The sequence below is a fragment of the Tachysurus fulvidraco genome, chromosome 1, assembly GCF_022655615.1.
Source record: "Tachysurus fulvidraco isolate hzauxx_2018 chromosome 1, HZAU_PFXX_2.0, whole genome shotgun sequence".
Classification (NCBI taxonomy): domain Eukaryota; kingdom Metazoa; phylum Chordata; class Actinopteri; order Siluriformes; family Bagridae; genus Tachysurus; species Tachysurus fulvidraco.
In genome coordinates, this window is record NC_062518.1 from 36,296,162 (window position 1) to 36,324,068 (window position 27,907).

Sequence of the window (27,907 nt, forward strand, 5' to 3'; positions counted from 1 at the left end):
TTTTCTGTAAATGCCAGCTACAAGAAATCACAGGTTTTTCTCACAGGTAACTCACAGGGACATGTAAAGCAGCCGCTCATTGTATTTATGTCTATAATAAACAAGTAAATCATATAAAAATCTAAACATACTGTATGAAACTTCACTTAAATTTAAATGAAGTACAAGCTTGTATCACAGATACACACTTTTAAATGCTCGATGCTCACACTTTTAAATTGTTTCAAGTGGTTAAGGATCTGTGTTGTTGATTAAAAGACTGGGGTTCAAGCCCCAGCACAGTCGAGCCACTACTGTTGGGCCCTTGAGCAAGGCCCTTAACTCTCTCTGCTAGAGGGAAGCTGTATCATGGCTGGTCATGTGCTGCAATGTATATGTGACAAAAAAAAGGCTTTGATTTGATTCTAAATAATCCAAATATGATAGTTGTTGCTCAAGATGAGAGCTGGTTAATGAGTTTGAGTAAAATGCTTTGCTTATGATGGTAATTATTATGGGCTTTTAAATGAAAACACTAGAATACAATCAAGTAACATCAGTCAGTGCAGTGGTAGATGGAAGAGGTTAGATCTGATTGTAGGTGTTTTGTGTGTGTGTGTGTGTGCGTGGTTTGTGTGTGTGCGTGTGTGGTGAGAGGAGGCGCAGGGCTCTGTGTGATTTGGATAGAATGGGAAGGTGAGTCAGCAAGGGTGCTAATGCAGAAATGAGCAGAACTGATGCACACTCACTGCACAGCCGCAGGCTCTCCGAATAAGCCCCCAAATGTGTTTCGCCTCATTTCCCCCCACGCACGCACACACACACACCTGCACCCAGGAGCTCTCTGCTATACCTTGTGTGAATATGTTGTCCATGTTCTGTCTGCTTACCATGGCTAACTAGATCCAAATTATTACTAATAGCTTATATAAATTGTTTGTGCCTTTGTAAAGACAAACTGGATAATGTTTAATATGCACAATGTCTTAATGTATTTAGTTTAGGGAACTGCTGCAGTATTCTAGACAGGGATGTTGTAGCAGGCTGGGAAAAACAGGCTTACCTCCAGGCTGAATCCTTGATGTTTCCTCTAGACGTGGACAAATGTATTACACATTTATACTTTCAGAATCCCCTAGAGAGGAACCATTATCCAAAAGTAACAAACACTTCTTGCTTTCAGAAAGAATAATGTCATTTCAAAGTGTGTGCGCTTCTAGACAAAAAGCACAGCTGCATCTGAAAGCAATTGAAAGAAATAATAATAAAAATGTTAAAGCTTACTGATGGATATTTTTCAGGGTGATAAAATTCTAAGAGCCCATCTAATTCAGGATTTTATTTTTTTGAGTATTTAACTGCAACCCAGCTGTCACTTATTTAAAGGTTTACAAAAGGACACGTTAAGTATCTACACTTTTATGTAACTATAAATTAATCCAGTTCATCATTTTGGATAAAATAATGTTCTATCAAAACATTATTTAGTATCTGGTAAAAAACACTTTATTCTGACACTGAAATAATACCATTGTCGTACAGTATATTAACAATACAGTAATAGTTTAGTAACATCTTCTACATATGGTGCACATTTGTTTAATTACAAAATGAAAAAACACATGATACATTACACACACAAAAAAAGAAATAAAAACACACACAAACATTTTAAATGTAATTCCTAACCACTCTAAATGGACAACGGCGTCACAAGGGCACAGCCTCCATTGATCCAAAGAGGCATTAAAAGATTAAAGGTTTATCGTCTGCCTGTGGTGTTGACAGTGGTCTCGAGTCATTAGCGTCATTAGTATTAAGCAGATCCCATCAATAACAGCCTGGTTGAGCAATCTTTCTCCCAGGGGACTGCTTCTGGAGTGGGACTCGGCATGCCGGCTTAGAGCCTGACCCCCTGCAGCTCTCAATCTATTGGGCAATAAGAAAAAACAAGAGAGAGAGAGAGAGAGAGAGAGAGAGAGAGAGAGAGAGAGAGAGAGAGAGAGAGAGAGAGAGAGAGAGAGAGAGAGAACACCCTGTGTCAAAGTTCATTGCAGTTGTCAGATCATTTAGTGGGTTAGTTGTGTGTGGTGACAAAGTAAACGCACCCTTCGGCATGGGCTCGGCTAAGCTTGCCAACTTTGGGACTACATTTTGTTGTTGGTAAGAAAGGAAAGATCATGTTGCTTTGTACAGTGTGTCTTTAGATCTCTGAGTGTTAAAATGCGAGAAGGAGAAGTGTCAGGTTGCCAATATGAATATAAGTAAAAGTGACACTTTATCGCAGAGAGATCTGAGAACAATCCATTGAATATTTCACAAGTGTAAAAGGATTAATCTCTCAGGGGGGCCATCAGTGTGTGAATGCCTGGTGTGCGCTCATGGTGAGCCCGTTTGTTACAATAATGGAATGAGTTCCAGGTTCAGCCTGGGTGAAATTGTTCGCCCAGATTTTCAAAGCTCTAATAAATCGTTTTACACCTTCCATTAGCTCTTCTTTGCACATTTAATGGAGCTCGATAGGTGTTAGAAATAATACGGGCTTCTGCCGACCCTTAATCGTGTCTTGTGTTTTTTCCCCACTTATAGCACTTTAAAATTGGACGTATAATTACTCACTCATCACATGCCTTTATTTAAAAAAATATATGTATGTACAGTGTCACTGGACAAAAGGCTTAGAGACTTATCTACAAAAGCTTGGTATGGGTGCAGGCTTTCCTTCTAATCAAGCAGGAGCCACGTCTGTTTCCACCTGTTCAATAAGTTGGTTTTTGGTTTAAAACAGACTCAGGTGCGGCTTAGTTGGAATGAAAACTTGCGCACACACACACACACACACACACACACACACACACACACACACACACACACACACACACACACACACACACACACACACACACACACACTCTTCCTTTCCAGCTAATACTGGACACCCTTGTCATTTTCATTGATGAGTCATTTCATTTAGTTAGTATACACTGAGATATTTTTAATAAAGTATCAATACATCATACATCATCTATAGCTCATCATGCAGTGCAGGTCCTTCAGCTAGATCCAGTGCACCCAACAACAGCAGAGCTCCAGTGCTGTTATCCTTCACTAGGATAATAAAGGAATGATCTGCGTAGAAAGGTTTGGGTTTCTCCATATGCTCTTCCTCCTCAACGCTGTCCTCAGTGCCTGAATCGGACGCCAGTTCCAGGGATGCCCAATGAAGAACGTCACTCAGATAAAGCTTCCCCTTCCCGAGACCAGAGAAATCTGCCACTTTTTGGTCCCAGGCATCGACAATTCCCAGTGCGGCTAACTGTTTCTGAAGAAATAAACAACACAGACAGAGAACAAAGGGGAAAAAAAAAGACAGAGGAAGAGATCAGCTCATGTAAGCCAAATTACTCAGCACTAAAAGACTAGAGTGCACACAAAATGGTCCATATCAATTATGCAAAGAAAATTTAATTTAAAAAGCAGCTAACGCATCAACCAAGGGGTAATTCTAAAGCTGAAACATTTATGCCCCTCATGACAGTAAATGGTTTAATATAAAAAACACACAATTCTCCAGACAGATGAAATGAGCAAATGAAAATACATATACTCAGTTATATAATAAATCAATGACATTTCAAAGATTTGTTCTCTCTTTATATTGTCTTTTATATTACTGAAAGTGCGACAGATGCCCTTGATGGCAGCGTACAATTCAAACTGGGCAACAGCGGTTGAAGACGGCTGCAGGGGAAGAGTTGCTTATGAATAATTTAAAAATGATCCCTCTGACCTCAGCCCTGGTTTGTTTTCCTTTCTGATATGAATTCAACAGAAAGAAACCGCGTGACAGGTAGTTTATATTCCTGCAGATGAGATCCGTTAGAAGCCATAGCCCACATGGAGAGAGGTTTTACGGGACACTATAATGAAGATTAGCCCTCTCTGCAGCATGTCATTAGCCCTTCTGAGTCTGTCCAGGGCTTCAAGCCAGAGCCTGAGTTTGAAGCTTCTTCCCATGCCCATATGACGTACCCTTTCATTTTCCCTAAAGGTAGGTAGGTGGACCAGCAATGCTAAACTGCCCCTAGGTGTGAATGTGTCTGTGTGATGTACAGTGATGGACAAGCATTCCATTCAGACTCCTTCCTCTCACCCAGTGTTCCCAGGATTCACCCTAACCCTGACCAGGATAAAGTGCTTACTTGATGAAGATGAATGAACGAAGTCCGCTGTGGTCCAAACATGTTACTTGAACTCTAGACCTGATTCTGTTGTCCAATATAGTTCTTATGGTTACGGCTTTCTGTACATGTACAGACGTGTATCACTTCACAGCTTAAGAAATAAACTGGAGCTGGGATTAACAACTCTACCATGGTGATTCAAATAAAGCTGATATATCTGTGCATGCATTCTTCCAGGAAAGAAAAGCGGATAATGAGACAAAGGACAGAAAAGGCAGTGACAATCCTTGTCACCTGTGTAACATGGTACAACCCACCACTGCTCTCCATGTCCACAACGTCTCTCTACCCCACACACACACACCACCACTCTAATGCACTTTTATTGTCCTCATCTATTATTCTTCCTCCCTCCACTTCATCACTGTCTCTGTCTGTGCCTCGACCACCTCTGTAGCATCCTCATCCTTCATCTGCCCTATTGCTCTCATTGCATCCTCCCTTTTCTCATGCACTGCTCATTTCTCACACTTGCCTTTTCTCACTTTAACCGGCATGTCAGCCGAACGACATTCTTTCGACCCGTCCACCTTTCCTTTCCTTCCTCGCTTCAACCTCCGTCTAGAGTCCGTCCTTCTGACTGCACAAACTCAAGAAGTAACCCGTGTAAAGTCACCTAGTGCCTCCAATTTTATACTCTCAGATACTTTTCTGCAACTTTCTCAGGAAGATGAAAGGTTTTTTTCTGTGCTGGTTTTCTCTCCTGCACTCTAATCTTGACCCAGGACGACCTTGACTATTTGTTCTTTGCTACAACAATACTGTTGCCAGTAACTATAATGTACAGCATTACCACATATTCCCCAGCTTGTGTTATGCCAGATTCTATAAATAACAAAAACTTTTCATTTTGTAGGATGCAAAAGTGAAGAAGATTGACTAAATATTTTAAAACGACCACTGCTGAAATATTGAGTGCTCGCTGCCACCACAAAGAACACTAGGGGTCTAGTGACGGTGATGGATCCGAGCCAGACTTCCCACAATGTCTGAGAAATGTGAGAAATGTACACATTCACTGCAGGCTACTGACAACAAAAAAGGCTGTTCTAGCTCTACCAACATTACATAGCCATTAGTTTTCAGCCACTTGATGCCAACACTATATAATTTAGCCCCATTCAGACCAGTTAAGTGGATGCTAGTTCAGCTTAAAAGGGCATTCAGGCATGAAGCTCTTATTTGATATGTTATTTGTCATGTTATGTAGTATTTTGTACTGCAGTCTTACACGTGTCAACCCTGCAAAAATTCACACTTTTTTTTTGCCTTTATATTCATGCTAATATACATAAAATGACCAGAGTGCAGGATGTTGGAGACAGGTAGAAATTAAAGGTTTTGTTTTTCACAAATTTCCAAAAAAAAAAAAAAAAAAGAGAGAGAAAAGAAAAAAGAACTTGACGAAGAAAAGAAACCATGTTAAAATACGCTGGAGGTAAATGATGCATGTGTGCACGTACCCAGCACTTCAGACCACAGGAATATTCTACAGACACAAGACAGGAGTTCCTCTCAGCCTCCAGAGAAGTATAATAAGTAAAGAATACAACAGGACAAGGCATGCTGACACAGACAAGCAGGAAACAGTGGTGTGATGCGGCCTGAATTGCTGTTACAATTGCTGCTGTGTATTATCGATTATGTTCTAATGACCTCACACTCTGTGTTTAATTCCGATATGATTTACCTACTATTTCAACGTTTTACTTACTAACACATGACACATGCATGTCAACCACCTATGCTACTGTATGTTTTAAGGCTGATAAGATCAGATGTGGACATATGCAACAGTCAGATGTGCTTGTTGAACATTCCTTTCTAGACTGAATCCGCCTTTGTCTGTTCTAACAACCTCCACTCTTCTGGGAAGGCTTTCCACTAGATTTTGGGTGGGGATTTGTGTATATTCAGCTACAAGAGCTTTAGTGATGTCAGGCATTCGGTTCATCGCCAAAGGTGCTCAGTGAGGTTGAGGTCAGGGCTCTGTGCACGACACTCAAGCTCTTCCTCCTCAGTCTTCATGGTGTTGGGTTTGTGCACCGGTGCGTCGTCATGTTGGAACAGGTTTCATTTCCAGTGAATAGAAACACTCTATGGACTGTTTGCTTTCAAACTGGTGGCAACAGTTTGGGGAAGAACCAAGTATGGGTGTGATGGTCAGTTGTTAAAGCAACGAGCCCCTAAAGTTGTCATTGTCCTTTAAATTTTAATTCTGCATTTAAAAAGTCAAGTCAAGTCAAGTCAAGTCAAGAAGCTTTTATTGTCATTTCAACCACGTATAGCTGTTGCAGTACACAGTGAAATGAGACAACGTTTCTCCAGGATCAAGGTGCTACATAAAACAAAGACAGGGCTATAAGGACTTAGTAAGTAGTCTTAGCCACATAAAGTGCAACTGTGCAACCTGGTACAAACAGTGCAGGACAAGACAAACAAGACAGTGCAGGGCAAAAGACAGTACAGGACAAAAAACAATGCAGACATAAAGTTACAAGACAATACATAAAGTACAAAAAATACAATACACAAAAGACAATAAACAGTAACAGAAACAGCGCAGACCGACCAGTGTATATACTGTATGTAAATACTGAATGTTCAAACAATATTTCATGCAGTAACATTAGAATGAACACAGTTTCTTAGCAGCAGGTCCTTTGGATAATATATAGAGTTGTGCAAATGACTGAAATATTGTATAGTATGTGTGTAATGGCTGAGATATTGTACAATATGTGCAAAAACAGCTGAAATGTTGGACAGTATGTGCAAAAACAGCAGAAAAGTGTGTTATATGCAACACACTGTCTCACCTCAGTCAGGAACAAACAGGCATGTTTATAATAGATTAATATTTGGACATATAAGTGCAGTCCTAAGGGATGCAGTAAAACCTGGCTGAGGTGCAGGAAGTTTGATATCACAGACAGTTTGAGCAGACTAGAGTTCGCTAGATGAGCTCAGTGGGAGGCAGAAGAAGACAGAATGAGGGAAGAGCTGTCAGATGAATGTGGCACTACAGGGCCATGGTTTTTCTTGAAATAAATGCAGAAAGTGTGTGATGTGTCACGCAGTAATGCGTCACCCCAGACTGCTTGCTAATGCACAAAACGTGACTGGTGGATGAAGGGACAGTGAAGGAGGTGTAAAACAAAAGCAAGATGGAGGTGAGAATCAGAGAGAAGGAACCTGAGTAAACATGGTTCAAGTCTAATGCCTTACACTGGGTAAAAAATCGAACATATCACACTCTCTGCCTTGAGCACAAATCTTTTCTTTCATTCCCTTTTCCCTTGGTTTGTCCTTCTGATTAAATAAATGTTGTTCATTTCTCAGATTTGCATATCTGAGAAACTACACATGTCCATAGAACGGTAGCGGAATACTGTTATAGATCACTGTCAACATCTGTCTAAAACGTCAAAAACCTATAACGGATGAGCATGCCACAGGACGTGGGTTGGCTACGCTATGCATCATCAAGTCATGACACTGCAGCACAGGAGCTTGAGCATTAGTGTGTTTTCCTTCCTCAAACCATATGTTTTATTCAGCCTTACAGCTTTTAAGCAGCCTTTCGTAAAACCCGCCTCTGAGATTATTCCAGGTTCTTTGTCATTCGTGTCTTTTTCACGTTGGCCCTAGCTCTCTCTCTCTCTCTCTCTCTCTCTCTCTCTCTCTCTCTCTCTCTCTCTCTCTCTCTCTGTGTCTCTCCCTCCCTCTCTCTCACACACACATCTCTCTTCTAGGTTCCACCATCACTTATTTATTTATCCCTCTCACATCTTGTTCCGCTAGGCCAACTTTACGACGTTTATCAGCTCATGAAAAATCATGAGTGCTTAGTGAGGGTACCTGGCTGCTGAAAAGGGAATTTGGATTGTAAGGTTGTTTGTGTCAGTCCTGCACAGCTTCCTCCTCTGCAGCATAATGGATTACTACATATGGACTGATCGTTGTCTTTTACATGGCGTTAGTCAGCAAATTACTCTCCCACACAGGCTCATACAGAGGCACTGACGGCAGCTCTATAAGCCTGCTGTACATCACTGATAAGCAGATTAAAGCGTAGATATTGAACAGAATGGAATATAAATAATCTACATATGCTTCAGAAAAATAGTAGGTTGCTTTGTTGTGGTGCAACCAAAGGGTGAGGCGCTAACCTTCAGTTGATGGCACTGGGTACTATTCTGACAGATGTGCACTACTTTACATGACCCTCTCAGTGCGTTTGCTTGACTTGTTGTTTTTTTTTTCTCTGGCACAAAAACAGAGCCCACACTTACCAATTACAGCTCTGCAATGACATTCTGAGCCTTGTGTTGAGGCATTGTGCTGTGTGGATTTCTACATGTACACAGCTACTTTTCAGTTCAGAGTGGTTCTGGTTGTGTTTTTGTGTTCCTAGCTGCTAGGAATCAGACAGGACTGTAACCTCACGACCCCTCTTCCTCGTTAGGGAAACCCAGCCTCAGACTTGTTATTTGTTAACAGGCGGCAATAACTGCTCCTTAAGTGCAGTCCTGCTGCTCTGCTGCCATCCGTCTTGGCTATTTTTACCCTCCTCTGTCTCTCACTTTCCCCCCTCCAACACTCATTTTTTCTTTCTCTATGCCCTGCCTCACCTCCCACTATCCATGTATACCGAGCAGCACTCCTATTTGGGTCAAACCAGGCCTGGAATCTGAGTGCTAACATGGCAACTGTGTAACATCGAACAGGAATCCGGATACAGCATCTCCTTGACTGAGCCACAAGGACAGGGAGGAGGCAGTGAGCGTGACAGAGGAAGTGAGAACAGCAAGAACCGGGAGCGAGCATGCGTCAGCAGCCTTCGATGACAGCTGGAACTCTGAGGCAAACTGAAAGACGGGGGTGTAAACACTATTAACGCGTAGAGATGGAGGGTGTGTTTGCACAGCTCAACCCAATCATGGAGAAGAGGAGCAAGAGAGAGAGAGAAAACCACTGAGGCATGAGGGTTTCGAGGCAGAACTTTGATCACTTCATTGTCACTTGAGCTTCCAGTAATATTTCCTGATATACTGAAGGAGAAGAACCTAGAAATTGTGCCTTTTTTGTTTGTTTTGCTTGTGCCTTTGCATCTATAGTGTCATGTTCATAAAGCTATCTCATGATGTTATTCTTTGAAAGCTCCTTTGTCAGCAATACAAGCATCTCCATGCATCTGATAATATAGTGCACTAGTCTTTTTGTTTACACTCTTGCCGATATTGCTGCCGTTCTATATAGTATGGCCTCACATTTCTCCCTCTCTTTTATCCGCAATGCAGTTCAGAGCACCATGAGTGCTGGTTTGATATGCCAATATTTGGTTTGATTCAGTCCTGCCATCATCTGTTCCTTAAACAATGCACCTGCTTTCAGTTCAGTCATTGATTAGTTGCTGATTGATGATGATTTCTCATCTTTCCAAGTCCATGTCTTGTTTCCTATTTCTAGTTCTGTGTATAGTATTTGGCAATGATACTTCTCTGTTTTCCTCATTATGACGATATGTCCTTGTTTAATGTTATCTGCCTGTTCCTTGAGCTTAGCTGCAGATCATGATGACTTGTGGATTGGACCTATTAAATATAACACTGCTTTTATCCCCTTGCATCCTGCCTCATATTATCACACATTACAATTTCATTCTACCGAATCCTCTAATATACTGCAGCAGTACTTGTGTTTTATGCACATTTTCTAATATGCCTATTTACTGACCTAAAACATTATGCTAACATGCCTTTTATTTTTCTTCACTGAAATTCTGTAACCTCTGCCCGATTTTCATGACTTCTGTTAATTCACATAAAACTTGCAGTGCTTAGATGTACCAGCCATGAAAACACCAAACAGGAACTTGTCCTGTAACATGGTGTTCTGAATAATTGCACAGCTCTGTAGCTCCTGAGAAGGTTTCTTGATGCGAAGGCAATAGGTGTGTAATGATACATGGTGATATGGTGCATTGTGCGGAAATGTGCGACATCAGCATTCTATTTATGATACATCAAATGTAGTTGCACCGTTTGAACACCAGAGGTCCCAATCTGAGCAACTCAGAGAGTTCAAACTTATAGAGAGCATGCTGGTCACATGATTGGATCTGAAGCACTTGTGCTACAACTTATAATCATCTGCACTTGTGAAGTGACCAACCGTTTCTGATCACAGTGACCAATATGTGTTATACACTATATGGTTATGGTTAGAATGGTTATGGAGAACTCTTAATTAGCATTCGGGCCCACCTCTGTGACTCTGTGATCTACTGTGCCAGAGGGAGAGGGTTTGGGTATATAAAGTTTTTTTTACCTAACTTATCAACTCTATTTCCTGTTGAAATGACACTTCAGGGGCTGGTACGGAGCTCAGTGTGTTCATCATTTTTCTCAAATTTGAGACACTGTTTATCCAATGAATTTTGGAGTTTTTGGATAATTTTAACTGTGGTACATTTACACAATTGAAGGCCTTTCTCAGAGGCCCAGGAGTGGCAGCATGGTGGTCCTGGGAGTCAAACTCGCCACCTTCTGGTCAGTAGTCCCATGCCTTAACCACTGAGCTACCACAACCATGCAGTTTGTTTCATCCAGTGATAAATCTACATTGTTTGCATTGCTTATGATTTAACAATAAAAAGGTCTTTTCAGTGATCGTTTTTCTTGAGTCAAATCCTTTAAATCATTCTTAACTGAATCGTAAAGCCGGCATCATGAACTGAATTGAATTGTGAACATGAGTGTTTCATTACATCTGTAAAAGCCACCCATATTTAAACCTCTCTACTGGATTAGGTTTTCTTCACTCTAGAGCCTCATTCCCTGTTGTTGAGGTGCTTATATAAACCTTAATGCTGCCTTGAACAATGAGAGTGCACTTTGGGTAAATGAACTGGTTTGTAGTTACATAAAGAGCAACATTTTTTCCAATTTACCAAAACCCAAACACTTATATCACATGCCTGGTGGTTCTGCATACTTAAAATGTGACTCAAGGCAAATTTACCCAAGAAATAGCTTTGTTTTATGGGATCACACCACAGGACCATAGTTGTGGATTTGCAAACAGTCTGAGCCAGCAAAATGTGCAACTCGCTTAGACCTACTGACCTGAAACCAACACTGATTAGTCTTCTGCCTGCTTCATGATTTAGTTTCCAAATATGTCCTGTCCTGGGCAAGGTGAGAGTGGTAAAATAATCCCATAGGAAGAGTTCACTCTGAAGGACGACTGAAAGCTAATGCAACTTTTCCCCACTTCCTCCATCATTTTTTAAGCTGTACTTCACTTGAAAAGTGGGAAAATTATTTCTCTGCAGCTAGACTATCTAGGCTATGAGGTTTTCTTTTTAAAAATAATAAAATAAAGTGGGTGAATACGTTCAATAGCCACAGGGAAGGTGGTGAGAAAGCGAGAGAGGAGGTAACACAAGGCAATATCGCTTCACCGTCAGTAGGAAGGTGGAGGGTTAACAGAGCCTCTGGCCTGCTGTAATATTCCCTCAAATACTCAGAAAGAGATAGAGAAATAGAGAGACAGACCATAAAATAGAAAGGCCAAGGCAGAAGTGCAGGAAAGATACAGACAGAGAGCAGCAGCAGCAGAAGGGAATCTTGTCAAAGAAAGTAATACAGCTCTACTCATGTCATGTTGTCAAGAGGGGATGCTTGGCCCTTTCTTCGTGTACTGGGGTATCACTTATGAAAACATCACACATCTGTGTATGTGGGTACAGGTGAAGCAAAGCAGAAACGTTCAGCCTGTGGGTCTTTTTTTTTCCAGTGGAACCTTTGATTCCTTCAGGTTAATGTCAGAATCTTGTACTTTAGGCCAGGTATGAACACTCAAACATGACAGCTGCAGCCAGTGGACATCTGACACAGCTTGTATTTCTCACCACGAATTACAGTGTTTAATGATATGATGTTCTACACTAGAGAATCCATTCAGCCTAGCTAGCGCTGAGGGAATAGTGTCACTCAATTTAATCTGTACCTGTCATGTTGTCATGTCACTGTTGTCCTTGTACCCCTTACCCTCCTGTTCTCTCCTGTACTCTTCATTCTAAAGCAAATGCACCACGTTCACTGTCTTTCACCTCAGATGCTGTAAGGTGAAAATATTCATCATTTAACCCTTCAACCCTTTAACCCTATCCCGCTGCACTACCTACTGTATAGGGACATGGTAGCCTAGTGGTTAAGGTGTTGGGCTACCAATTGGAAGGTTGTGAGTTCGATTCCTACATCTACCATTCTGCCACTGCTGGGCCCCTGAGCAAGGCCCTTAACCCTCAATTGCTCAGTTGTATAAAAATGAGATAAAATGTAAGTCTGCTAAATGCTGTACATGTATTACTTCCATATCTTCAGATTGAAGGTTGTATAGCTTTAGTTTCCCCAGCACTGGTCCACAGGTCCAAAGGTCTACCAATCCCCAATTCTCCCTATTTACTCATAGCCTTTAACATCCACCAAGTCACTACATCTGTATTGGCCAATTAAAGTTTGGATTATGGCAACGCACAAATTCTAGCTTCAGCTGCTTCTGACCAGGTGGAGGAGGTTGAAGAAGGGCCAGAGAGTGTTTGTGCTGCTGTTGGGATCCAGATTGCTGGAGCAGGTCCAGAGGCTTCTAGCTGTGGGGGTAAACAAGAAGGAGATCCAACAGGGATGCAATCAGGCCATCTGATGGAGAGCAGTATGCCTATATATTTCATGAGGATCGAGCCTTGAAAAACAGCAACAGGCAGTACAGTGCCTTGTGTTCAGCTTGACAAAGGAAGAAGGTAAACTGAACTTTGACCTCATTTGTATAGAAATTAAAAAAGACACAGCTGAGTGCCTGTCAAGATGAAGTACACAGAGGTGTGAAGAAGCAGATAAGGACGTGGGTACTACAGAACAAAAGCAAAAAGACGTTAAGGTTGATGATGATGAGGATAAAAACAAAAACAAAAGATCAACAAAGAAGAAGCTAAGAAGCTTTGAGAATACTGAGACTAGCCAGTCATGGTGGAAGGAAGACATATTGAAGATGTACCCACCAAAAAAGATCAGCACCCAGACCAACATGAGGGCAGATGAATAATCTGAGGCGGAAAAATGAAGTGATGAATGAAAGGAGGGAGAGGGAGAACGAGTGGGAGGACTGGGCAGGCCTAGAGCAGGAGATAGATGAGCTAGGGTCAGGTGGAGAGGAGGAGGGAAAAAAGATACACAGACAGAGAGATGACAGAAAGGAATGGATGAAGGGGAGTGGAAAAGAAATGGGGGTAGACAGACAGAAAGAAGTAAAGATGTGGGGGAAGAGAGAAGTTAGGCATTGGAGAATTAATCAGTTTATTCTCAGAGTGAGAGAAAAGTTTTTCTTGGTGAGAAAAGATAGCACAAAGAGAAAACTACACAAAGAAAGACCAGCCAGGTGTAGTGACATACACTTGCTGGCACAAACTAAGAAGCAAAAATGCAATCCAAAACTGTCAGACCACAGCAAACCACAGACTACTCAAAGCTGTAGTGTCTAATAAGCTATAGAGAGAGCCATACACTCATCCCTGAAGCTGTATCCCTCTCTGCTGTCAGGGCCCAGGCTCCTCCCTAGGGCAAGACTTGCCGAAGTGCCACTGGCTGGGCATCTGACCCGCTTCGGCCTCTCTATCCCCGGCCTGGAGCAGCTGGTGGTTCATGCATTTGCCCAGGCTTTACTTGAGCCTGTGAGAGTGATGGCACAAAACCAGGGGGGTGTCAAGGGACCTGCTAGTGCTTTCCCGGTATAAAGAGCAATTCTGGATAGCGGAAGCAGAAGAGAAAACAGGGTCGGTGAGAGTGTTGGATCCAATAGTGTGTAAAAAGAAATGCTGCGAAGAGGGCAACAGCGACAGCGTTATGCATTATCACTCAGCAACTAAGCCAAAACCCCTGAGAAGAACAGATATCAATATACAGAGGCTGCAAAAACATAACTGTTGATGCCAAAGCTGCTCAAGTAAAATTGTCACTGAAGAGGATAAAGATGAAAAGGCTTTTAAGTTTGAATTAAAGGAGAATCGCTAGGCCCCGTGGAGTTGTTCTAGGAGATATGCTAAATATCTGCAGAGGCAGACAAGCAACTAGTCTCAAAATGGGTATCCTAGTCGTTCAGTTTTTATTTTACAATTCATCCATCCAAGTGACGATCATCATTTTTGACATGGACAGCCTTGTATTTATATGCTTTAACATGATGCAACATGATGCTGCCATTCACTATTCATCATACTCATCATCTATTTAGGTTAAATTGACCACTTTTAGCTACTTTAAAGTTGTAAGCCATCAAATATAACTTTAACCTCTTATTCCTGTTTGCTTACATGATATCATTCAGGTACTCAGAGACATTTCGAACTCCAACTCTGAAGATTCACAGACTGCACACTCACTTCCTCGGTCACAATCACTGGTTTATTGATCATCTTCATCTGTTCCCAGTCACACACTCACTTACAGTCCACATTAAAAGTGACTCTCACACTCAGAAAACCATGACGCCTACATTCTGTGTGATTCTACCAGTCGTTCCCAAGCCTTGACTGTTTGACTGTTGACTGTCTTTCTGGTTTACTTGACTTTGCTCTTGCTTGTGCTAGTCCATACTGTTCCTTGAACCCCTGACCTATGCCTGTTATTTTGACGTTGATTCTGCCTGTCAATTCTGACCTTTATCCATTGTGTTATTAACTGCCTGACCTGCAACAATGAGTCTTACCCCCTCTATTGTGACAGTGCTGTTAGGTTTACAGGATAACAAATAAAAATAAATGAATATGCATAAACCCATATGATATGCATGCTAAAAACTGTTATACAAACTTTATGATTATAATCATTAGGATTTGTCCAAAACTTCACAATATAATTAAATCATTGCTGACAGTATTGGAAAAAACCTCCTGCTTTAAAAAAATGAATATAATTGCATTTAAAACATTGTAATTATTTATAAAGTATTCATTTGTTATGACTTGTACTGCACAGGGACGAGGAAAGGGCAGAGAAAAATCACTAGCTACCCGTCACCCCGTGGACACAACCTTTTTTAATTCCTCCACATCTACCAACATTGTACACCACAACTTCCAGGCATAGGAATAGTTCCTTTGCACATGCGATCACCCTTATAAACAGCTGACCTTAACTACATGCAACTTGCCTTTTAAAAGCACCATCGTGCTCTTTACAAACACGTTACACTTCACTTTACATCTCTAAATACTATAAGTACATTCACTTATCAATTCCTCCCCACGTTACACACGCTATTCCTGCTTGCACTACTCAGCGTTTGAATGTTAATTCCATGTATAGTGCCATTATTTTATGTCTGTACTTTACGAGGCTCACTTACATAGCCAATAAACCTGATTCTGATTCTAAAGTGTTTTCTTTATAAGACCGGACTTCAGAAAATGTAGCTGTGGAAAATGTGTCTATAGCAAAAAGTGCAAACGATGGTTCTATTAAATTAAGTTTATTTAAAAAAACGAAATAGTTTGCACTTCTTGCTACAGATGGTGCTGTTACTATTTTTTCACTGTAACTCGGTGAAGCATTCTTTCCCGACAGAATAAACGGGGAGCATATTTTTCAGGGCATGAAACACCACCACACCTAAGAGGTCAACTGATGGTATTCTTTCTCCCGTTTATGGAGTGACATCAAGTCAAGATGGCTGCTAACAGCGTCTGAAATAAACGCTGAAGCACTTACTGTACATACAAGTTTTAGCTTTAGATTAACCAGCATATAGGTATATTTGCTTGTTAAAGCTAAAACATTAACTATACAGCTCAATAGTCAGCTGGGTCACTAAGTGAAGTGCTGCTTGTAGATTTAAGCGCGTTTAAAAATTCATGTTTTGCGTTAATTTAAAATTTTACATAATAGAAAAATAAAAATATGTAGGTATAAAACGTACACGTTTATCTGAATAAACCATTCGAATCAATTTCCGGCACAAGTACAAACACATATCTGTACAACTGTAGGCTTGCTCCTGTAAATAAAGGGAGGGAGAGAATAAAGGCATTTAAAGTGTAAGCCGATATAAAATAAATGAGAAACTCTAGTAGTGTGTGCCACTTCATTTTTATATGTGCAATCAGATGCTGCAGTACCTGTAAGCTGAGTGTGCTGCTGATATTGACCCTGGGCAGAGATAATGCCATGCTCATGCTGCTCAGTTTCCCCAGCCAGTTCTCCAGCTGCTCAAGTGTCAGCAAACGCTCCAGCCTAGCCAAACTCTCCACATGGAAAGGCAACAGAAGCACCATGCTGGCCTTTCCACCCCACAGACCCAGCTCCAACACCTGCACCATATTCTCTATGTCCTCATAGTGACGGTACACGCCTGTAGACACATGAACAAAGAAAAGTCAAGCAGTGGGAGATCACATAAAATAGAAAATAATCCCACATGTCCGTCCCACATAGCCATCTTTAAATAATCAAAAACCTTCACCAAGTCACTGAGTTTATTGACATACTGATTCTATCTGATATAGCAGCCGCATCGCTAAAGTTCAAATCTCGAGGAGCACAGATTCAGACAGGCACGCTATTCTGCTGCAGCCAATCAGAGCGAGTCGGCAGTCGAAAGCAACCGTTAAGCGCGGGCAACAAAGGAAAAGGAAGAAAGAGGGTTTACAGCGTCATCAGTCAGTACACTTTACTATTGTGGACCTTCGAGCTGTGACAGCACATCTTCCTGGCATTCAGAAAAAATCAATCTGGCATCAGCAACTTGATGTCCATCGGTGGTAGATATAATCCATCGGACACCGTTAATGGCATCTTAAATCAGCCGATGCCTTGTGAACACTGCTGTCTTCAGAAGCAACGGCTTGGATTTATTTATTATTATTGACATTTTTCTGTGCCAATGAAACCATATATGAATAGGACACATACGCAAACATATTGGCAGGCTTCGGTAAAGTTAGAATAAATAAATAAATAAATAAATAAATAAATAAATAAAAAATAAATAATAAAAAAAAAATGGATATAATAGAAATGTTCTTGTAGTTAGTTAGCTTAAGTAAGTAATGAGGAAAATTCAATGTTTAATAAAAATACAGTTGATCTAATTAAATATTTTACAAAACATCTATGAATAGTCTTCGGAAATGAAATGAGTGAATAGATACAATATTAGAGTATAATAGAGAATAAACACCGGTGGGTTTATTGTAAAAAAAAAAAGAAAAAAAAGGATATATTACTAAGAGCATTGCATAAATCAATCAATAAATAAATGGTTATACAATATTCCAATATTCTTACATTACATTGACTTCAATTAAAAATATGAACACATATAACAATCTAAACAGATTTTCAATGTACAATTAAGCTAATTAGCTAAATAACCTTAACCTCCCCCAACACACACACACACACACACACACACACACACACACACACACACACACACACACACACACACACACACACACACACATTCCTTTTTTTAAATATATACCAATAATATAATCAAATGTTTGCTTGCTTTGTGTGTGTTTGGTTTCAGCTGGAACCTTTTCAACATATTTTTCTAAATCTATTCTCCCAAATCCTGCATGTTTGCTCAAGGACACAAACTGATTTAGTAGGTGATTTGGGGCAGGAAGAAAAAAAAAAAACCCACCAAACTGTGCTAAACTCTTTCCCTCCAGCATTGCATTTCTTTTCTTCCGGGTGGCCATTTCATTGTAGATTAATTTCTATATGAATTGCAATTCTTTGAACAGGACATGCTTATTAACTGCTTACATTCGACACAGTTTAAAGCATGGCAAAGCGTAAATGGTTTCAAGCAGAGTACCCAGGCTTTTGCCTAGTAGGAAACTAATAGCCATGTAGATCAAGTTCACTGAGAGGACATGGAATAGATTATCTGGAAATTGGCTTAATATGATTTACCTCCATATTTTAGATTGTATAACAGACAATATATATTGCATAGCACACCATCATAACTTGCATTAATAGATTCGATTGTTTAACACATAAGGTTATTTATTTGTTCAAATTTAGACATGTCTACATTACATTTTGGGCTTCTGGGCACCAGGTATGATGTTCTGGGATGGTTTGAAGGAATTGATGTAGTTGTTTGTAGACTGTTTTTATGCTATAACCATAATAATAAAAAAACAAAAACAAAAAAAAAACAATTACCTGCTCTGTGCATCATGTACACTTTGGTGTACTCGGTTCCCAAAAATCTTCGTAGATCTTTGTTTTCTTTGTCAAAGCCATGATCCCAAAACCCTAAAGTAAAATAGAGAAGAAAAAAAAACAACAAAAAAACAAGTCACAGTCATATTCCATCTGAGAACATGCATGTAACACTGGGGTATAACACACACACACACACACACACACACACACACACACACACACACACACACACACACACACACACACACACACACAGTTAACGGTTCTTTAGAGCCATTAACAGAAAGTAGAAAAGAACATCAGCCAATCTTGTTTTGTACCACCGAATGAGCCCATAACAAAGCCAGCTTCCACTAGGAACTTGACAGATTAGATCCTATTAGACGAAATCGTACAAAACTACATTAGGGACACAGTGAGAGAAAAAAAGAGAGAGATGAAATTAAGACAAGGCAATAGCGAGAGAGAGAAAAGAGGCTGCGCACATGAGGGAGGGGTGGCACAGGACATATTATTGCAGTCCATTAAACCCATTACGTTCTATAACAAAGATGGGATTCGATAAAGAGACTATTAGCAGAATTATAGGCACATGTGCTTTTTTCACTAGTCTTTTCTCCCGGTTGAATTAGCCACAGAAAGGTATGTGTATTTGTGACACGGCCTACAAAGAAAAAGACCAGAGAGAGAGAGAGAGAGAGAGAGAGAGAGAGAGAGAGAGAGAGAGAGAGAGAGAGAGAGAGAGAGAGAGAGAGAGAGAGAGAGACGTAAGAAATATCCATTATTACTATAATGGGATGACAGCTTCACACAATGTGGGGTTACAGCATTTCACCCCATTATTGTAACCCACTACATCAAATACACTCTGGTCTGCTTACGGGATTAGATGAGACGGTCTTCATTAGCAGTCACTGGCTGCTAGGACTGAGTATGAAGTCTGTCTTCTTTATGTAGACACGAAGGTGATTTAAAGCCTGATGCGAGCTGGCTCTGTAGGAAGCAGTTAGTCACTGCCGGATCTTTAACTTTCCATTACTTTAGTGCTACGTGCTACTTTGCCACCCATTTCTCTTCATTAGTGCTTTTTAATATAGAGTTATGTGAGCAATAATAATGATGGTTGCTTTGTATTCTGTCACATATTCAACTCTTAAAGAGGAAAAAAATAGTCTGTTACTTTCAAAGCCGAGATGTTTACCGTATGACGACTAGACGGGAGCACATTGTCCTCAGATACTAGCTGAACTAGCCTGAATCTTGAATACTTTGGAGAGATTAGAAAGTGATGTCTGGGTGGAATCCATTAAACAAAGCAGCTTTGTTGGGTAAACCCTAGAGGACTTGCTCTAAGCTAGGCATTACGGAAATACACCTGACCCTGTGTTTGATGGAAGCCGTTCGTGTCTACGGGATGGTTGCCAAACATAGCGTAGGATTCAATGGCATGCGAAAGCTTCAATTAGACGTGTGAAAACAAGTGATGGAGCTCTCCTTGGTTACTGATTATAGAGACCATGACACCCGAGTACTCCAAAGGTTCAAAACAAGTCATGGTATCCGTAGGGTTATTAATAGGAAGTGAAGCAGCTTGAAACGGAAAAAGAAAAACAAATAAAAGGGGATTTCTGAAATGCGAGTGCCTAAAATGCTATGCGAGTTTTCGGCAGCGCAAGTCTTGGCTGTGAATCAGAAGAGACGACCGAACCTGGATGTTTATCCGGGTGATGTCACATTTAATGTATAACCGAGAAATAAAAAGCAGAGAGAGAAAATAGGAGAGGAACCTGGCCAGAGAGAAACATCTCTTTCATTAATTACACTACAGAAAAACAATACCACTATTGTGAGTCTTTGCATGGCAGATCCACTCCCACTTTAAATAACCCGAGCATCCGACCACAAACGATGCTCAGGGAGAAAAATAAAAGGACAAAACAAAATGAGGTAAGCCATTTTCCTCCTCTCTCATCAACTCTGTGATTACGGAACAGCGTGCTGCTTTGGGAGATGCTTTTATTAAAGTGTACACGCGTGTGCACTTGTGGGTTTGTGCCTATTTCAATGTTTATTGTGTGTGGGTGTTTTTTTTATGTTTTTGTTTTTTGGTAGTGTTGATTCTTTTTCTTCTTCTCTATTGCTGTTTATACATGACAGAGAAACAACAAAGGCTTAATTAATTAACTGTAGTGGACAGACTCTCTCCTGGGTAGGACTACTATCTTTCTGTCTGTCCGATTCCCACTGCCTCACTCTCTCCCTCTCTCTTTTCTGCTGCTCTGTCCTTGAGTGCACTTATAAGCGTACAACAGCAGTGTAAAAGATCGGCACGTGCAGTAGTGGGGAGAGATAATTAGCAGAAGAGGAAACAGACAAACCAGAACAAGAGAGCTGAGGATACTACAGGGACCTCCAGCACAAATCTGTTCTTCCACGGCTACAGCACTAGTTCTAATATAATTTAACTGATCTGACTTATGAGGAAGTCTGATACTCACCTGGTGTTTTAAATTAGAAGAAGAAGAAGACAGCATTATAGTTGTTGCTAGAGAACCTGGTGCTTTTTTTTAATGACCATACTCTACCTGCTTTTATTGGAAGAGACATTTGATTCACACTGCAATCGACCAACCAGAGACTGTTCTTGTTGACTCAATCTTTACAGAGTGTGATTCACTAAAGCTCAGGGTACATTGCGACGGGTATCGTGCTGTATAAAATTGTGCTTGATACACCAAAGTCTGGATGCTGCACAAACAATTTGTCTCCAAAAGATTTTTACTATTGTCAAGGTTTTCAAAAAAAAATCAGCACAAGGGCATGCCTTCGCATGGAGGTGTGGGAAAACCAGTGAGATTCTACAAAACAAAACTCATTGGTTAATTGCACTTTTATTACCACTGTATTGTGATCAGGGTCATGCTGAATACAGAACCTTTTCCAGGAAGGCAGAATAATTCGACCCTGATGACAAGCCAGTCCGTCGCAGTGGACAACATACTGTATATCCAGACACTTATTCACACTTAGGGGCAATTCGGCACAGCCAATCATCCTACATACAGTACATGTTTTTAGGAGGGGAAGGAACCTAACATAGACATGGGGAGAAAGTGAATAGAAACTCAACACAAGATTAAGCATATGAGTTTGGACCTGTGATGTAAACCTGTTATTTGCTGCACTGTACAGTACATCACTCTACATATATAGTATACATCAGCTGACCCGCGCTCACACATTATGCCGTATGGACTTGAGTGGACTGAGAGGACACTAATTATACTTACATCCAAATACAGAACAAAGAAAAGTAATGGACTGATTGAAGGAAAATAGCATGATCCAATAGGAAGGAGGAAAAAAAACCCAAAATGGTTTTGATGGATGTGGGAAAGAAAAAGTGTACGCAAGTAAAGGAATTACTATTGGTCCCTCCAGCCATAATATGATTTACTTGTCAAATTTATAAATCCAGGCTGAAGTCAATTTTCATAATCTCATTCATGTGCCTTAATCTACTGTCTAATCTAATTTGTATATTACAGTTCGAAATTAATGTGACCAACCCAACTCCTGTGGCATGTAAGGCACAAAAAAAAAACAGAAAAAAAAAAACATAATTATGTTGAAACATGAAACAAAAGAATTTAATTAGATTACTTATCAATCCACAGTCAATCATCACTTACTTTCACTGGTGCATTGTATTGAAAAGACAATCAGACTTTATACCACATCTGTCTGTTTAAATCAGGATCAAAGTTTGCATTGTTATCGAGAAAAAGAAACGGAAGCGAGTAAGACGTAAAAATTAGGCTTTACAATCAGACGTCGATGGTTTTAGGCCCTACTTTCAACTTGTGTGCATTAATCACACTTCAATTATTATACATGCTAAAAAGCTCATTAATGCTAAATTGTGTTCAAATTGTTCTACTGTTCAAGAAATGATTCTTAAAGCTGCCACATTGTGATCTACAGAAATATTCCAGTATTATTATAGCCTTGTGTAGATTTAAAACACTCTAGCACGGGAAACGTACAACGGAGAGCCGAGGGATTTTATTTGTTACGTATACGTTTCAGAGTAGTGAAATTCTCCTCTTCGGTATAACACACTGGCCAGAACACATATACACACTAAACCAAATGTCTAGTGATGGCTTAAAGCATCGGCGCAGTGTGTGCGGATAGAACAGCTCACCGTGGGGAAGGAGATCTGGACACTTGTTACTAAATTATTCAGGATGACACATCACCCCCTATAGGAAGATAAATAAGCTCTCCATGATAGACTGGAGTATCATTAGTTATCAACTGTGCAGACCAACCCAGGGAGCACACACTCAAACATACACACACACACACACACACACACACACACAGGAATAGTAGCCCAGACACAATGCAGTAACCTACACAGTCATAAAAATGTCTGCAGGTACACATTTACATTCCACAAAGAAAAAAATCACTAATGCGGAATAATCTTCTAGAAAATGAACCTGTAGCAAATTTGTCTCAATTATAGGTAATTTAGCACTGGTGATTTTAGTGGGTACACATTTTAATCAGCTGCATACAACACGAACCCCCTGAGATGCAATTCTGTAACAACTAATCAAATCTGAAACAAACAGAGCAGACGTGCACTTGTTCGTAGTCTATTTATCAAGCACCAGCACACAATCAATCTACGTCTAGTGTCATCATGAGCACAATCTGTACTGGACCCATTCCCAACACTCTCTTGTAAGGAACAAACTAACTGTGTTATCAATGTGCCTTATGCAGAGTAGGACACGAGAGAAGCCACTTGTTTCGGCATCACACGCACATAAAAATCAATACACAACCTTACGAAACATTCATTGTGTTATCAATGAAGGACCTGTCCACTTCTTTCTGCATTAGTGTGCACTGTACTGTACACTACATAGCCTTCTTCACAGTAATATTCGACACCCTGTATACCACAGTTATGTGACTGGCTGTCAATCATATTCACATGTGGACATCGGTACCTCAGAATTGCTTCACTTTAGGTGTTGAATCCAAAAATAATTAAAGAAGGAAGTCAAGAGAATCTCAGGCCTCTACATCACACGATACAAACTTTCCTTAAGGCAATTACCTGATATTTAAGGATACCATTAAATCTGCTGTGGTGTGATATCTTACGGCATGACATATGACTTATCATGACATATCACAGTGAATCTACTATAAGACTACTATAAGAGACAATTCCATTTACAGAATCAGAACCTTTTTTAATAAATCAATTTATAATAAATTCAAATTGAAAATCGTTCATTTTTCCTTGTTGCCCGACTCACTTCAATCGTTGCTTTTTAAATCAATGCACCAGTCCGATAGTTTCACACCCCTAGTCTTTATTTCCGTCAAGCACTGCTTTAGACTTTACTTGGGATTGGATCTGAGATCTGTAAATACAGAAGTAGCATAACTAACTAACTAGCATAAATTTTCTGTATTAATTATCAACTGACTAAAATGTATTAATAATAAAAAACGCATTAAATGGGTCCTAACAGGCATGATGAAAGATAGCAGTCTAATGATTTCTAGTAGCTATAGATAATATTAGGTTCCTCTTAAACAATGATTAAAAAATAGCTTATATGTGTTTTTAAGGCTATTTGCAACATTAAATGCGGTTTTACATTTATGACAGCTGCCTTTTAAAGAACACTTTACTTTTCTGGATTATACTTTTTTGGGACATTGTCCAGGCGTCTTCATCATACTGGAAATATGTTCACATGATGCATCTGAGTTTAAGCAGGAGCAGTATGCCTTGAATTCCATTTTGTACACTGCTATAATTTCTTTTGAATAGTCATCTGTGTAGGATGCCATTTTTTTTTACCGGCAAATATATTTTCCTTCAATAGTTTAGCATTACAGTCTACTGGGTGGTCCTAACCATATTTTGTACTCCAGTTAGCTAGGTTATGGGAAAATATGTTGATCTGGACAGAAACGTATTTTTCTCACCTTTAAAGTGTAGTGCACTGGCCAGGATCAGCGCTCCTTCTTTAGCATCTGGCCCTTCATTCAGTGGCATTTGCTTCACTCCCCCCATTCCTCTTTTGGCCCAGGAACTGATCTTCTCTATATCATCCTGTTTATCCCCTGCACCTAAAGCCACATGGTCCAGTTCAAACTGGGCCTGTAGCTCCTCCAGGAAGCTGCTCTCTAGTGCAGGAACCTGTTTAGAGAAGATAGCTGAGGAACCACGCAGGGTGTAGCTGGTTCCATTTGCATTTCTCATGGATATAAATGGATTGGATGATGATTTTTCAGCTTGTTGCTCATCCTTTTCGGTCTTTAGAAGCTCCTGGAGCTGCCTGGCTGTGGCTCCATTAGCTATGTGGCTCAACACGCTCAGTGAGTTGGCAAGCAATACAGGAGAAATGATGGTGTTGTTGTGAGAGCCTTCACTACGAAGGGCCCTGTACACTTGCAGCCCTAAAGACCAGCTGGGGTGGCTCTGAGAGGAAAAGATCTTCTGCTTGGGATCACCTGAGGTCAAAGGTTGATGGGACATGGAGGGGCTGACCATGAAGATCAGCAATAAACACAGAACACCAGCTGGCAGCATGGCAGCAAAGCTGCGGAATAAAAATGTGTAAAAATACTAATCAATAAACATTGCTCATTCTTTTGTCACTAACTGGAAAATGATACACAAAAACTAGTCCATTAAGTAACTGCAGGCTTAGAGTTAGTGGCCTAACAGCTGTAGATGACCAGAAATTACACAAGATATATGACTTTCAGCTTGCAAAATCTGCCTTCAGTTGATTTGGTAACATTAGTTAGTCATTTATCTATCCATGCTGAAAAACACAGCTAATTTTGACCATCTACCAGCTGCCAAAGAACAAGCTGAGGTGCGAAAGCTTGAAGAAAGCTAACAGGTTATGTATTAACGCTGCTAATGCTGCATCAAATGCTAGTTGTTTTTAAGAAAATAACCTGCTTAGAAAATCTCAAATATTTATTGAGCTGTTAAAGGTGGTCTACCAGAATGACCAGCTTAGTCTGTGGTAGTTTAACCTTCCTTCAAATCATAATTGCAAGTGGAAGCTTGAATAATAATGCTAGCCAAATTTGCCATTTTATCACAGGGATGTTAGCTTCAGTGGGTTCTAAGTGAAACATGACAACAAATAAGCTATAGTCACTGGTTTATATCTTTAAGGATGCTAGGATTATGTTCCATAAGATATCAAAATATATAAACCTATCTAACGAGCTTAAACCAATGGGAAATAGAGACGTGAAATCCTCACTAATAAATAATAATTAGAGATGGTTCTGGATACTGTTTGGTTACTATTGACCTATTACGTTACTCGGGAAGGTAGATCGGATACTGGAGAGGAAAAAAAATGCAATCATCTTTGAACAACTAGAAAATACAGAAATTTTTTGCAACAATTTGCAAAAAAATGTTTCTACATGAAAATACTCGAATGCTATTCTTCTTAGGCCTGGTTTTCTTATTTGTATTATTTATTATATTTGCAGCATAAGTAACTTGAAAATATGAATTTGTGTAAGTGGTGTTTTGGCTGTGTATTTCTCCTGCATTTGAAGTGCTTCAGAAAAAAAGAAAGAAATGACATTAAAAATAAATTAAAAAGCTTAGAAAAAATTCAGTGTGCTTCAACTGGCTGTTACTTGAAAGTTCAGTATCCTTAACACAACCCCTTTATATAATAATTCAATCATTAAAAAAAAAAAAGTAATAAACTTGGTGTCTAAAATTGTAAAAATCGTTTTTTTTAATACAGCAATGAAACTGTCCTTTCTGTGATGAAAGGGTTGATGTTTAATAAAGATCAGTAAAGTTGACTTTATTGACAAACTCTGAAATCTGTTAATTGTTTAATTAGCACATGATGGCGGCTTTCAAGCCTTTAATGTAGAATTTCTGCATCTCTCTAGGCCTCAGACTATTCTCTCTCTCTCTCTCTCTCTCTCTCTCTCTCTCTCTCTCTCTCTCTCACACACACACACACACACACACACACACACACACACACACACACACACACACACACAAGAAACCACTACGTTTTACTGTTCAATTGTCAAATGGATGAACCGATTACATAAACCACTCGATTAGCAAAAAAAAGAAAGCAGTCAAACAGCGTTTGGAAGTTAAGGGGTACGGAAATGCCACCTTTTTTGATCGGAGCTCTCAGAGCGATATCGAGCAGACAGCTTCCCACACACACACACACACACACACACACACACACACACACACACACACACACACACACACACACACACACACACACACATGCAGGCGCAAAGGGAAAGTAAAAAAGGGTCCCTAAGAGTTTGTCTTTACCGTGAATGTGCTGCAGTTTCCTCTTTTTACTCGGTCTCCTTCCTTCACTAGCTCAGGAATGAACAGTCAGGAATAACGGGGTTTCCTACGTGGCAAAGGAAGCTCTATTTTTTTGTTTGCTTTCCTTTACGTTCCCTTTTTGTGCTCCAATCAAGTCATTTATTCCCTTCTTGAAATGTCTACCATTCGGCCACGTAGAGTTTTTACAAGCTTTCTGTCTACCACCGCCGCCCTAAACCGCTTCAGCGCGGTGTGTAAACAATCAGCCTCTTGTTTAACCTGCGCCATGGCTTCTGCTGCATGGGAACTGCTTCCAACTTGTTGCTCTCAGGTTTCTTTCCCTTTTCCAACATGGAGAAAAGACCTACATGGTCATCATTGGTATGAGTTTCATGGTACTATATTAGAGGAGGAAAAAAAAAACACAGTAAAACTGCAGCGATGGCGCACTATTATTATTATTATTATTATTATTATTATTATTATTATTATTATTATTATTATTATTATTATTGCTGTTGTAATAATAATAATAATAATAATAATAATAATAATAATAAGTATTGCTATTATTATTATTTTATTATTATTATTATGCTTATTATTATTGTTGTTGTTGTTGTTGTTGTTGTTTTATTTCAGTAAGCTGTGCACTTCCACACAAAATAGTGTGCTCCTTTGGAATAGTCCTAAATAGAATAATGCTTTAATCTGCTCTAGGAACAATATTCCAGTAAATATTATTGGTCTTTCACCTCTAAACGTGGATATAGTGTAGATTAAAACATAAAATCATATCATTACTTGTGTTTTAGACTAAAGCTCCAGTGATCTACATTTCTGGGTAAAAGATAGATAGTAAATATAGTAGTAAATGTAAACGCCTACTGGTTTAGTATTTTGGGATGCTAGTTATTGTTCCGGAAGTACTCGCTCTCAGAAGGATGGGGTGATGAAGAATGAATTCTTTATTTTCTACATTAGCATACAGATTTGAACGGTTCCCACTTTTTTCCATAGACTCCATCGTCGTTTTTTTT

The 27,907-nt window shown here is 39.8% G+C and overlaps 1 protein-coding gene across 2 annotated transcripts; it reads right to left on the reverse strand.

Moving 5' to 3' along the window:
- Window positions 1-1,462: 1,462 nt before the first annotated feature.
- serpinh2 (serine (or cysteine) peptidase inhibitor, clade H, member 2) lies at window positions 1,463-27,257 on the reverse strand. Of its 2 annotated transcripts, XM_027164932.2 has the most exons (7): window positions 26,868-27,257; window positions 24,494-25,110; window positions 18,467-18,559; window positions 16,402-16,634; window positions 16,203-16,280; window positions 3,000-3,301; window positions 1,463-1,908 (listed from the first exon to the last, which is right to left on the reverse strand). In XM_027164932.2, exons 2-6 carry the CDS (start codon window positions 25,098-25,100, stop codon window positions 3,005-3,007), a joined length of 1,308 nt encoding a protein of 435 aa, XP_027020733.2. In that variant the 5' UTR covers window positions 25,101-25,110; window positions 26,868-27,257; the 3' UTR covers window positions 1,463-1,908; window positions 3,000-3,004. The 2 variants fall into 2 exon arrangements, with proteins under 2 accessions (XP_027020733.2, XP_027020734.2); XM_027164933.2 differs by lacking the exon at window positions 16,203-16,280 and having other exon boundaries at window positions 26,868-27,246.
- Between the last annotated feature and the right edge of the window lie 650 nt (window positions 27,258-27,907).

Coding starts and splice junctions, on each gene's coding strand:
- serpinh2 (XM_027164932.2), bottom strand. CDS start 25,100: ATGCTGCCAGCTGGTGTTCTGTGTTTATTGCTGATCTTCATGGTCAGC. Junction 18,560..24,493: donor CAGTGCACTACACTTTAAAG/GTGAGAAAAATA, acceptor ATTTTACTTTAG/GGTTTTGGGATCATGGCTTT. Junction 3,302..16,202: donor TGGTTTATTCAGATAAACGT/GTACGTTTTATA, acceptor TTATTTCTTCAG/AAACAGTTAGCCGCACTGGG.